This window comes from Thermobia domestica, chromosome 10 (assembly GCF_964235325.1).
Source record: "Thermobia domestica chromosome 10, izTheDome1.hap1.1, whole genome shotgun sequence".
In the NCBI taxonomy this organism is placed as follows: Eukaryota; Metazoa; Arthropoda; class Insecta; order Zygentoma; family Lepismatidae; genus Thermobia; species Thermobia domestica.
The window spans coordinates 138851626-138866195 of record NC_137463.1 but is presented as its reverse complement, the minus strand read 5'-3'; the positions used below and the strand labels follow the sequence as shown (position 1 = coordinate 138866195).

At 35.4% G+C, this 14570-nt stretch overlaps 1 protein-coding gene across 5 annotated transcripts in view; it reads right to left on the bottom strand.

Annotated features, from left to right (window-relative positions):
• The window catches only part of fidipidine (coiled-coil domain-containing protein 93), a 327823-nt gene that overhangs the window by 51902 nt on the left and 261351 nt on the right, over window positions 1–14570 (bottom strand). For 4 of the 5 annotated variants that reach the window (XM_081728605.1, XM_081728608.1, XM_081728606.1 and 1 more), the window contains one exon: window positions 1935–2055. The exons of the other annotated variant lie outside the window; for it this stretch is intronic. In XM_081728605.1, the coding sequence (XP_081584731.1) occupies window positions 1935–2055 (121 nt within the window). The remainder of the gene's footprint in view (window positions 1–1934; window positions 2056–14570) is intronic. 5 annotated transcript variants of the gene reach the window in all.

Below are 14570 nucleotides of genomic sequence, written 5' to 3'. Positions count from 1 at the left end.
TCCCACATGATCTGGCACGAAAAAATTTATTCGATCAAATTTCCAACTTTGAATTTCTATGATCAAAGCGAGGAGAAACTCCACAATCTGCAAAAAAGCCTACACTGACCCACAAGAAGGTTATGCTGTAACGATAGACATGTACTGTCGATAATTAGCCCCAGTGCACCTAGTATTTTTTTTTTTTTTTTTTTTTTTAAAGCCGGAACTGGTCAAGTGAAAGGGTGTCGAATACAACACTAACAACGCCAAACCACATACATCTTTAACGACCCATCGGAAATTGAGAGAACTTGGCTGGAAGGTTTTACTGTATCAACTGCATAGCCCGGACCTTACAAGGTTAGACTTATCATTTGTTTCGGTTTCTGAAGAACTCCATGAAAGGTGCCAAGTTAGTTTCAAAAGAGATCTGTGAAAACCACGTTACAATTTTTCGATTAGAAACCACAGGTGTTCTATAGCGATAGTGTTATGATGTTCCCAGAAAAATGACAGAAGGTTTTCGAACAAAATAGTGAATATGTAGTTGCATAATGTTGTTTTCAAATGACAATACGTACGAGATGTGTTCAAAATGACACCGAAATATCGAAATAGTGCGCCAACTAGCAGAAAGAGCGTGCTGCGTCTACTTATCGCACCTAAGGCAGGTTTAGACAACAAATTGCTATTTACCTTGTTTCGCTACAGCCGCTGAAGTGAGCACGTGCACAAGATGCTCGCCGGATTAATGATACAATCACAATGAAAGAGCTTGAAGAACAATATGTGGATGTGAAATTTTCCTACAAACTTGGGAAAATATTTACAAAGACATTTCAGTTGGTTTTCAATTCATTTAGTCTCCTCGTCTAAAAAAAGCACACAAGAGTCAGTCAAAGATCAAGGTGATGTTGGTTGTGTTTTTTGATTCGAAAAGCATTGTCCATCATGAATTTGTATGAGGTGGTCAGATGATGAACAAACAGTTTTACCAGGACATTTTTAGCGCGGTTGAGGAATGTTGTGCGCAGGAAGAGGTGCGAATCGTGGGAAAACCAGACTTGCATAGTGACCGTGCCAATGTGTCTACTCACACTTCATTCCTCATCCGCAGTTATCTAGCAAAACATCAGACTTCCATTGTGCTCCATCCATCTATTCTCCGGAATAATACCAGTAGATACAAATGTTACTGATTGCAAACATACCTTTTATGTCACTAACTGTCAAATACAGAAGACTGAATCTAGCTCGAAACGTAATATTTTACAAGATATAAAACCCAAGCACTCATGACATTAAAGTTTATAAAAGCTTTAATCAAATACTGGACGATATACGTTAGCACTTAACATTACAAAAAAGAATAAAGAAATTTCAAGCTGACATAATCTATGAACAAAGCATTATATCAATCTTTGGATATAATACTCTATGCAAAACTGTGGACAGAGTTTCTTCATTGTAATTAAAGAGTTCGGAATGATCTGACTAGGAAAGTAATATTCCCAACGTTCTGATTTAATTAGTCCTGCCAAGTCCAAGTATCGCTTTCTTTAAGTAAGTACCAGTAAATAATATCAAATACATTTAGTTCGATAAAAATAGAGAGCGATCACATGCCAGAAGGAACGATCTTTAACGCAATAAAGTTGTGAGGAAGAACATACTGTACATGACACATTCAAGAACTAGTATAATAAGATCACATTCCTTTGATCATCAGCCTAACCGGCATAACCATGGGACGTAAAACTTAAAAATTTCATTTCATTTTTCCTTTGATCATCCTTTCTAGCTCAGATAGGCAAACTCTTGATGTTATAAGGAGCAGGATTATTATTTAAAGCAAATGTGAAAGGAAGGCGATCTGATATCATGAAAAAAAAAATCTGCTTCATAGTTTCCGTATTAACATTTCTAGAGATAGTCTAATATTCAATACTTACTCTGAATAATTATCGAGTATTGAGTTCAGCAACGTTAGCTCTTTGCTTAAATATAATTTTGTATCATCCAGAGTATTATATAGTGTATAAAACTGCTTGGTTTCCTTATGCTTTGCTGCAACTGAAAGAGAAGTATGTTAAAAGTATACAAAGAGAACTATCACATAAAAATTCAAAGTATGTTATCTTTATTTCTTTTCAAGGTCATGACAGTATAAAATTAGAAATAGAACACAATATGATACAAAGTAATTAAGCTTAACTTTAAGCGTTCGGTCGTAGAATTTCTTCGCAACCATTCTTTACGACAGTAAAAGCAAATGGTGAACATACACAAATTGATAGAATCCCTTCTAAGTATCTTATTTCTATAACAAATATTGTGTTTAACAAGAATTATTACTCGTTCAATTGGTGGGCAACTATTGCGAAAGAAATCACTAATAAGAGATCTCGGTTAATGCAAGTATATGTTAACATACCGCTGAACAGGCAGTACAGTTCAATAACAGTGTTTCATGTGGGGACAAATCTATAATAGCTTATACTCTGGACTAAATGGAATTTATTAAAGTATATTTTTAGTTTACGAAAGAACACACCTAATTTTAAGTTTAACTTGATAAAGAGACTTAATGGTTGAAATAATGTGAAAAAAAAATTAGGACCGAAAATTTAAATGTAAATTTGATTTCTTTATATCCTGAGAGTAAAATAAAAATCTATTAAAAATACAAAAGAGGAGTAAATTAAGATTATAATTACCATAAATACTACTCTAATAATTGTTCAATACGAATAATTTAAAAGTAAACACGCAACATTTTTAAAATTTTATTTTATATTATTGGTATAATATAATTTATATCAGAGGTCGTGTGTTTTAATAAGTATGCTCAAACTTGGTTTAAGATCTTGTAAAAGAGATGATTTTGAAAGGTATCATATTTACTTTCTTAAATTGAAATCATCAAAAGGAAATATTTCCGTAAATTGAAAATGTGAAGATATTATAAATTAGTGTTAGATGTATACAACAGTTGAAAGTACTTTCTTTATTATTTTATTAATTGACTAATTAACTTATTCTGTGTTTAATAGTTTCTTAAACTGTAGGTTGTGTTGTATTAGTAATAATAAATTGAAACAACATAAAATTGTACACTCCGCATCAAAAAAAATTGCGACAGCTAACGGTGTGTAGCTACGCCACCCAATATACACCTTGTTATCCCATAATCGTGTCTGGTAGATAGAGACTCCCTCTTCCTCCTTTCCTTTCTTCCATTCTAAAATCAGCGAACAACATCAGCGAAATTTTAATTTCAAAATATTGGTATCGATAAAATGAAAGAATAAAACGGAGACCAAACAAGATTCATAACCTGATGTAAGGAAACACTTAAATACACACAATGAAAAGTTGAAACCAATGGATATCTGTTACACAGAGGTTCAGAAGTGAGACAGAGAGAGAAGGGGAGAGAAGAAGAAAAAGAAAAGAGAGAACAGATAAAAATGTGGAATTTAAACTAATAAGAAAAGAACCTAACATTATAGAGTTTCGTTTCCAGAAATCAACGATAATATAGAAGTAACGTTTGTTTATTTTTTATATATATTTTTTTCTGGGCTATTCGAATATATAGTGAAATTGATATTCACTTTCAAAATGAATATCAATCTTGATGGTCAAATAAAATACTCAATTTCGAGTGGAACTGTATATCTCCGAGACACACCTAGTATAATGTCAAAAGTGTAACACACATGCTTTGTTTCCGCGTGGTTTGGTTGCAAATTCGGTAGTGTTCATTGGACGTACTGATCCCAAATACATTCTAATAAGTCCGGTAGGTAGCGTAGGTCATTCCTTCCATTTCAGACTATTAATGCAAATTGAAAACAGAAAGAAAGAAAAGAGAGAGAGAGAGACAGAGAGAGAGAAAAGAAAGAAAAAATTGAAAAAGTGCTATTTTACTGCAATTTCTATTAACAAAAGAGACACTGACCAAAGCTTAAAACTTTACTTTATTTTAAATTATAATTTGTAACTGTTTCGGATATCTAGCATATCCTTCTTCAGACACGATCGAAATTAATGAAAATACAGACATATATTTGGTCTAGGAATTAATTCGTGCGGTTTTACAAAAGATGGCGTAACTAGCTTATTATCCCATAGTTTCGTTGATCCAAACATGCGTTGAAAACTACTGTCATTGAGCATCTTGTTTAGTATATGTCAGTTGCTTGAAGCGGAAACAACAACATTTTTTCTTCAACTGAAAATGGCGCATTTTGTGCCTGATAAAGTGTTTCTGCGGGGAGTTATTCTTCATTGCTTTAACATGAAGAAAACTGCTACCGCAAGTCATCATATTTTAGTGGAAGTGTTTGGTGACCATGCTCTAGCTGAGCGAACGTGTCAGAAGTGGTTTGCACGGTTTAAAGGTGGTGATTTCAGCTTGGAAGACCAAAAGCAATTTGGACAGCCAAAAGAATTTGAAGATGAAGAATTGAGAGCATTGCTTGATCAGGATTCGTGTCAAACGCAGGACGAACTTGCAGAAGCATTTGGAGTTGAGCAAACAACAGTTTCCAAACGTCTGAAAGCCATAGGAATGATTCAAAAGATGTCTTATTGGGTTTCACATGAATTGAAAAGAAAGACGTTGAAAGAAGAAAAACCGTTTGCGAATTGCTGCTTCAAAGACAGAAAAGGAAGGGATTTTTGCATCGAATTGTAACTGGTGATGAGAAGTGGATTCATTACGAGAATCCTAAACGAAAAAAGGCCTGGGTGAAGCAAGGTGAACCAGGTCCTTCACAACCGAAACGAGATATTCATTGTGCAAAGGTTATGCTGTATATATGGTGGGATTTGAAACGTGTGGTGTACTATGAACTTCTGAAACTTGGTGAAACTATTAATGGACACCGCTATCGACAACAATTAATGCGTTTGAAGCAAGCTCTGGCCTGAAAACGATCAGAATGGAATAACAGGCATAATAAACTTATTTATCAAGATGATAACGCTCGACCACATGTCGCAAAACCGGTCAAAACCTATTTGGAAAATGTCGGATGGAAAGTGTTACTCCACCCGCGATATTCACCAGACACTGCTCCGTCTGACTACTACTTGATCGATTGCATGAATAACGATTTGATTGGACAGCGGTTCACTTCTTCAGAAAATATCGAAAAATGAATCTTTGATTAGATTGGGTCAAAAGAAGAGGAATTCTTTTGACACGGAATCCGTAAATTGCCTGAAAGATGGGAGAAAGTAGTGGCTAGCGATGGACAATATTTTTGTTAACGTATTCATTTACTTTGTTTTTGAAATAAAGCTTCAATTTTTATTAAAAACCGCACGAATTAATTCCTAGACCAAATATATAAATGTTGTTATAACAGAGTTTGAATTCTTTAACCGTCATATATATATTCATTGTTATAAAAAAATTTTAAATTCTTTTAACAGTCATATATAGAGTCATTGTTGTACTTTTTTATTTTTATTTATTTATTTATTTTTCTTATTTACCGAGGCCTTTAGCCCATCCTATAAGTCTTAGTGTTCACTTTCCAATTAATCACTTCCTTTATTTTTGGTTCTTATAAGGGCCTTTTATTTTTATTTTATTTTTTTTATTTTTTTATTTATTTATTTTTTTTTTCTCTATGTTATTCAAACTTCCTTGCCATGATTCATTAATTGGTAAGCCCCCTGTCCAGTTCATCAGTTTATCTCTTCCTACCTTCTTTATCCAATCCGCTTCTTTCCACTTCCTTATTATCATTCTTTTCTCCATCTCCAATACTTCCGTCTTATCCCAATTAATTGCGTGATTCGTCTCCTTAACATGTTTGTATATGGCATTGGTATCTTTTTTCTTCCTAACATCATCTTCATGTTGTTTTATCCTTTCTTTCATTCTCTTTCCTGTCTCTCCTATATATGACATATCGCAGTCCTCACACTATACCCTGTAAATGACCCCTTCTTCCTCTTCATGAATTTTTTAGTTCCTTTTCTATTCTTCTTCTTTATTGATCTTAATAAAGTTTCTCCACTCTTTCTATAAGTTCTGACCCCTCCTTTCTTCAATAAATTCTTCAGTTTCTCCGTTTCTTCTCCCATACTTTCTATGCCATGCCATTTTCCACTCTCATCCTCTTCATTCTTCTTTCTCCCTCTTCCTGCGTTCTTCTTCCTTCTCTAACTCTTTCTTGCTGTAACCGTTCTTCTCTAACTGTCTGTAGAATTTCTGTATGCTCTCCTTCCTTCCTTCCTCTTCGTCCTCCATCATTTCTATTCTTCTTATCATATTTGTTATGAAATTTCTCTTTGTACTCCTATCCACGTCGCTCCTCTCATGGCAGTACACTACCGCTGAGCACTCTTTCTGGTACCACCTCGTAACCAGGCCTTCTCCTTGTTTTATTATGGTCATGTCTAAAAAGTTTATTCTTCCATTTTCTTCCAAGTCCATTTCCAAGCTTATGCCTTTTTCTTTATCTTCCACACTATCTTTGAAGTTCTCTAATTGTCTCCTAGTCCCTTTCCACAAGCCTAGACAGTCATCCACATACCTACAAAATATGGTCAAGTTCTTACACCCTTCTTCTTTCACCTTTTTCTCCCATTTGTTCATAATTATTTCTGCCAGTACTGGGCTCAGCCTCGAACCTATACTGATCCCTTTTCTTATTTTTACCACTTTCTCACCGATTATACAATAACTGTTTTCCCATATTAACTTCAGAGCCTTAACTACTTTCTCTTTTGTCCATCCTTTTAAACTTTTACTACCCATTTCTTCCTCTATGACACTTATTATTGCTTCTCTACTAAGGCTCGGGAACATAGCCTTAACATCAAGACTAAACATAAGTTTTCTGCCTCCAATAAGATCCACTCTTCTTAACAATTCCTTGGCTTCTTCTGTGTTCTTCACTCTGCACGATTCTTGTCCTTCTCTTATGCTTTCACAAATCTCCTTCAACTCCTTCTCTAGTGGCTCCCAGTAGTTGCCTCTACAGTCTAGTACTGGTCTAAGCTTCACCTCTTTCTTGTGTAATTTTGGGAAACCTTTCATTCTTTGTATCCTTCCTTGTATATTTATCCATTTCTTGAAACCTCTTCCTTCTTTCATTACTTTCTTCAATAGATCCTCTTCCTTCATGTCCTTATCCCCTATAACCTCATATGTATTGTCACATAAATCTTCCAGTTTCTTCTTGTCTCTTTTGTTAAAACAATTAATCCAAAGCCATGAATAGTCTGCAATTTCTACCAGAAACAGCCTATTTTGAAAGTCCAAACTGTATCGTAATGAAAAGTTACAAGCGTTCTAAAGGAAAGTTGAATCTCCTTACAGATGTAGCAGACCTTGCATGTTTCACATTTCAAACGTGAATAAAACACATTGAATTATAAGATGGAAACACATTTTCTGTCGAACTAATATAAATAAAATCTTGTTCTGAAATAAATCCGAAGATTTATCTGTTCCGAACATACAGTCTCGATTTCATCTATTGCTGATATAACGTTGTAATTCGCACAGATAGAAGGAACACGTTAGAGCTGAAATGGGTTATCTCGTCAGTAGGAGTGATATGGGTTAGCTTATGGACCACCACTGGGTAGAGGATTCGAACCCGTAATGACCTACTGATTTGACTGAGATTTGGTAACCCGAAGGATAAAAGAGATTTTACTTATTTCCTTGCGTTTAAACAGTATTTTTTTAAAGATGATCAGGACTGGAGATGTTATCCCTAGAGCATGAAAAACACGACGCCGGAATTCCCAGTTAATGAGATTTTCCAGACCGGGTCGATTGGGTTGTGGCTGTTTCAACTCTGGAACATGCACATAGTGTGTGTGTGTGAGAGAGAGAGGGGGGGGGTGGAGAAGAGAAAGATACGAAGACATGATAGGGAAACGTCAAAAGAGAGAGAGAGAGAGAGAGAGAGAGAGAGAGAGAGAGAGAAGCCAAATATTACTAACTTCAGCCATGATCTTTGGAACGAACCGGCATCTTTCTGTAAGGTTATTTAGACCAAAGCGCACAACGAAATTCATTAATTCGACGATCTGGAGACATATTAGTGCCACTAATAAGTGAAATAACATACGATCCAGGAAAAAAATTACAGAAATAATAACATATTATGCAGTAATTTCGCCGTGTAAGTTCAAGACTACGTGTATAATAATAATAATAATAATAATAATAATAATAATAATAATAATAATAATAATAATAATAATAACAGTGGTAACTATACGTGAAGGTGAACACTTATTATTATTATTATTATTATTATTATTATTATTATTATTATACGCGTACTTTTGAACTTGCACGGCGAAATTACTGCATAATATGTTATTTCTGTAATTTTTCCTGGATTGTATGTTACTTCGTTCATTAGTGGGCACTAATTTGTCTCCAAATCATTGAATTAATGAATTTCGTTGCACACTTTGGCGTAAATAACCTTGCAGGAAGAAGCTGGTTCGTTCCGAAGATCATGGCTGAAGTTAGTAATATTTGGCTTATAGCTTTAAGTGACATGATTGTGTAGGGGGTAACGTACTAGACTTACGAGTAGTACAGCTATCCAATAGGTTGAAATCCTGTTCACACCAAAATTGTTCTTTACAAAGTGATCGTGAAGAATCTACTTCTCATACTAGACGAGCAATCCTTAAGAATGTGGAAGCAAGCACCTGTATCATGATAGAGACGATTTACAAATGTTGATTGGGTAAGGGTAAGTGAATTACCAGACTTCGCAGCACTTCATCTGCAGTATACACGTTTCGTGTTATCGTTCACAGAAACGCTAAACCATTTGTTAAGCAAAGTTTGGGTAGAGCAATCAGTGGAGTATTGGTAGCGTGCTAGACTTCTAAATGGAAAATCTTGGTTGGGTTCTCCGTCAGGTAGAATCACTTTTTTGCATAAAATAATGGTGAACAGAGATTCATTTGCGGTTGGAGAACTTACAAGGTATCATTGGCGAGAATCCGAGTAAACAATGTGTGTGTTCTTCATTATACAGTGTAATGAATTCTGTATTATCATGTCCGAAAGTGGTTCCATGCAAGATTTTCAGTAAAGAGACAAACGGGGTCTGATGTATCATTGCTGTACATTGAGTGGTCAAAGACTTGTCAATGCTTATATTCCAGTAACATCGCTACCATAACGCCAGGTGCTCAAGAACTAGTGTAGCAACGCAGAATACAGATATCATTCAGCTTGTTGCCACGGACTGCCAGACACAGATGTGGCAATCCTGATGGTGCAAACAGGACGGGATTGTCTGGGAAGAGGATTCTGTGATGTTTGGCTTTCCGTATGCAATGCTTTTATTATACTGCAGCCGGACACGCCTACGTCGTAGCTGTAGCTATGGACACCGTCGCCGTACAAATACCCACCTTGCCAAAAGATGTAGAACTCGTTGGTGGACACATTACACGCTCTGTAGCAATCCAAAATTCGTGCGGCAGTGTTCGGGATATGGCTGTCTGATTCGCTAGAGACATGCATACAAGATATATTTTCTCTCGGTTTGTGTTACGTCGCGGCAGTTGAGATCCCGCAGATCGTTGTGTATTACTTTTCACGACAAAACAATTCAATATTTATTCCATCCCGTGCTCTAATATTACGGAAAGACGATTGAAAGTCCTGAATGCCATAATTATTAAATGACGAAAGGCAATACTTGGCGGACCTCCAACCAGATTCAACGGTAAAGAATTGTTCGCCGTCCAAGCACACATACACGTAATGCCGACACTGGGCTGCTGCTGGACTGACTCTTCACCTGCCTCCATGAAGCGAGGTCGTCGCAAAGCAGCACTGACCTCCCTCCTTTCATCCTCTATACATATTGCAAATATGAGGCCAATCGATACCTGCTTTTTTGTTTCATTTTTAACATTTGATATTGGCGAAAAAAGTTTAAATTTAAGCACATGCCGAGACTTCAAGAAGAGAACGAACATAGTTTGAGTATTATGTATGTGGACTAAGAATAAAAGAAAACTGAGTTTTAAACAGTTTGAAATATGTTTATATACATGAAATGATTTAGACTAATGATGTAAAGTGGATTGTAACCGATGCTAGTGTAAGTTGTATAAGTGTGAATAAATAACAAGAAGGATAATAACTGGCGAGTCGGTAGGATTCAGCTACTCTCAAATTGACTTAAAGGAACCGTTATATGTTAATTTAAATTGTGATGAACAGAAAATAAAATTTCTGGTACAGGGGTAGCTGTTTCAGTTATTGGTCATACTTCACCTGTATTGGATGGAAGATTGATAGAACCGTTTCAAGGGTGTCTTATAGTCCGCGTCATCCGAATTGGTGTGTGGCATCAGCCAATAAGCTCGCAGTGCGCTGTTACTAAACCTTCAGGAAGGAATCTAATAATTCATAATTGTCCATAAATACGAACAAAATCAATTATGAATGATTAGATTCCTCCTTGAAGGTTTAGTAACAGCGCACTGCGAGCTTATTGTCTGATGCCACACGCCATTTCGGGTGACACGGACTATAATAATGCTGACGGCTCGCCCATTAAAACATTAGGTAAATGTGTTATTAGGGTGCAACACTAAGACCACGCTGAGAACTTGTCAATAATGGTAGTGCAAAATGATTGTTTCAACCAATTTTACGAAGGAGTTGGTTAGAAGTGTTAATTTAGCAGTGGAGAGGTCAAATCACAGATATGTTTCACGATACTGGAGAATTGAAACAGGTTGAAGTTATTAAAAAGCTGTCTATTGATGTATTACAGGAGCAGCTATTACTACAATATAAAGAAGTTTTTAATGGTTCCATTAATGTACCACTTAAGGATTTTAAAGTCTCAATACCACTATATGTTAGAGCAAGGTATAAACCCTCATACTCGGCTGGTCCTTCCTTAGCAGACGATGCGCTGCTTCTTTCTTTGACGCAGTGTTTCCATCACCATATTTTCTCACCAGTTGACTTGATTACGTACAGTATAACTATTAATACCGCTTATTCCTATGGGCTTCTGTCTGCATAAAATAAAATTTATGCATTATCTTCATTTTATTCAAATAAAAGGTGTTACTGGAATCAAGACATGTTTTAAATATCCAGGTGTTTCAAAGAGCAACGCATGCTAACGCTTCAGAAGTTTGGATAATGAACTTGGTGTTATCTATGCATACTACTTTCATTCGCTGCGCATAACTGGAATTTTTAAATTCAGAACCTCCCTGATTTTAATTTACCCTTTCATTCTGAGCTCGAAAACGGAATAATAGGGATGTAAAGCAAAAAGTATAGTTACTGTAAGAGAGCCTCATGAGCAGCAGTGCTATCAGGTTAAGAGCTAGAGACCTTCTGACCCTAACAAATATTTAAAAATTCGTATTTATTAATCAATATTTTGGTAGATTACAAAGGAAATTTTCTTGTCAACTGTTTATCCTCCGAACATAGCTCTTAATTCTACTGTCCATGAGTATACAGTTTAATTCTGTTTTAGTTTTTTTTTTTTTTTTTTTTTTAAATCATTTTAATCACTGGATAAGACCCGATTTTCCAATATTGTTTCCTTAAGTAGAAGATCGGACAAATCAGACTGTACGAATGTGGCATTCATCTGTTGTTTTCATTTTGAGAGCTTTGAAAAAGTAAACTGTGTGCTAAGCAATTGCAAAACAAGAATGATTTATTTTCATGAATTAATAAATATTTATTTAAACACTTGTCTTTATTTAACATATGCCTGTTTCACTTTTTAGAAAATATTTGTAAAATGTCAGATGAATTTCGAAACTATAAATAAAACCCACTTTGTCCTTGGAAAAAATATTTGCAAAAAAGAAGAAGTAATAACGTCTTAAATGAAATAAAATTGTTCTGAAGACTCATGCCTTAATTTGACAGAATTGTATATTATCTTCCTTTACTTAAATGACGCCAATATTAAGACGAACATAACAATCTGTCTTCCAGTTTATAATGAATCTCTACCTTAGGTTCGTTAATGAACACCGGAAATGCTTAAAAGATATTTCAGGAAAACTGTTTTTCTTATTAATTTCTCAATTAAGAGTCTATTCTGTATTGATGAAAGAGTAGGTTCATTCATTTCATACTTTATATTAAGTAATTTCTGTGCTTTAAACTGTTTTAGGCTCAAGCCCTGCTGATTCATTTACTTCCGATCTAATCTGATTTGGATCGGCAAGGTCAATCTTTTAAAACTATCCTTTAAAAAAAAAAAAAAAAAAAAAAAAAAAATCGAAAACTGAATCTGATTGACAGCTAGTAATAGGGATATATAAATGGGGTATCCGCCACAATGTGTGCGGAAAATATAAAATTTAAGTACAGAAGAGTAATCAAAATTCCATAATGTATTTAAATCTGTTATTTCAATATTTATTTTGCAGAGTTGACAAAAAACTATGGAAACATTCATTCATATATTGGACATGAGATTTGAACTTGGTACCTCTCTGCTAAGAAGCATGTCTTTTACTGGTTACGTCGTTACATTCGGTGCTAACATTTATTACAATGTTTTATTACGAGACTAATGAAGAAATAATCCAAAATTCCAGTAAGTCACCAGTTGAAAAATACTGGTAACTGTATATGTGTGTGAAAGTAACGTTAGAAACCATAATTAATTATTCTGATCTTGTCAACCAAATTTTAGTCCTTACAACCCCTTACTCACAAACCCAGTAAGAACTTAACACTTAAGACCTTCAACTTAACACCGACATTATTATTATTATTATTATTATTATTATTATTATTATTATTATTATTATTATTATTATTATTATTAATATTATTATTATTATTATTATTTCTTTTCTTTTCCTTTTTTTTTATAATAACTGATACTATGTGTCACGTATAAGCGTCTTTAGAGTATGCTTCCATATTACATCTAGAATAAAAACTTTTCTAAACACAACTTAAATCTTGCCATAAGGCAGTGGGAAATTAAAAAAATGAAATGAAATCTTTAAGTTTTACGTCTCACGTTTATGCCGGTTACGCTAAAGGAGACGGTGATGATGAGAGATGAGTGAAATGGTGGAATGAAGAAAGTGGGAGGAAACGGGAGAACCCCGAGAAAACCCACGAGCACGGTGTTTGTCCACCACAAAGTCCACACGGTGCGAGCTGGGACCGAACTAGGGACCCCAAGCATCGGAGGTGAACGCTCTACCACTGAGCCACCGCGCCCCCGTGTGGGAAAATTAATTATTAGCTTTGACCTGCTTGAAGCTAAACCGGAAACAGTTTCAATGTTATTATTTAAAACATTTTCCGGCAAAAGTCGGAAACACTTCTGTGGAGCCCACCTTCTTATCAGCAGGGGATCCCCATGTTGCCAACTTTCCATTACAATGAAGGACAATACAGCTGGACAGCATTCGTAAATACAGTATTCGGTTGATTGGAGATTGTCTTTGCGGTCACTGTTGATCGTTGTGTTTGTGAATTTATATTTTTTATTTCGTTTTGAGTGTGTGAATTCTTTATATGTGATCGTGTGTATATATTCACTTATAAGTGATGGTGTGAATTATATTTACAGTGCATAGGCCCTATATGTATATAATTTTAGAGTGATTTTAGTGCTTTGTAAATAACTATCAGTAGCTGTAAGTATTTTGCATATAGCTTCGTATATCTGCATACTGTATTGTGTTAACGCCATGGCGAGTGCTTCATCAAGTGAGTTTTTAGCCGAGTGCTATAGAGCTACGAATAAAAAGCGCATATTACGTAGTGGGGAACGACAAATTGTTTTAAATGTATATTCGTTTTTTCGATCCTGCAATGGACCAAAATTAACCTCGGTTTGTTAACCACTTTAGTTGACAGCTAAAGCAACACTTGTTGACGTTTCAGCTATACAACAAATAAAAAAGCAACACATCAAATCCGGCGGAAAATTAGAAACTCCCCGAAAAACAAGACCTGGTGACAAACGTGTGACAAGGATGGACTTTTATGACGGTTTTTTCCGCGCCACAATTCGAAGACATGTCCACGCGTTCTTCAAGAGGAATGAACTTCCAACTATCGACAAGATCTTACGCATTCTGAGGGATGACGACGAAGTGCCTCAATGTTCAAAGTGGACTCTGCGCCGTATTATGAAAGAAATGGGGTCTGCCTCTATGAGACGGCAAGGAAGTTCTCTACTTATTGATAGAGAGGACATCATTGCAAGTAGGGATAAATACTTGCGTCTTATCAGGAAAGCTAGAGAACAAGGCAGATCAATCGTGTATACTGATGAAACCTGGGCCAACAAAGGACTACAAAATCTAAGGCATGGACTGTCACTCGCATAAATCAGCTGATCAGGCTAAACGAGAAGGATTTTCTACAGGGGTGAAAGCTCTAATAGGGAAAGGAGAACGACTTATTTTGGTACATGCCGGTTCTGAAAACGGTTTCGTTCCCAATGCTCAACTGATTTTTCACGGAAAAAAGGATAAAAGAAATACAGATTATCCCGGTGAAATGAATAGTAGAGTTTACGAAAAGTACTTCACTGAGAAACTGC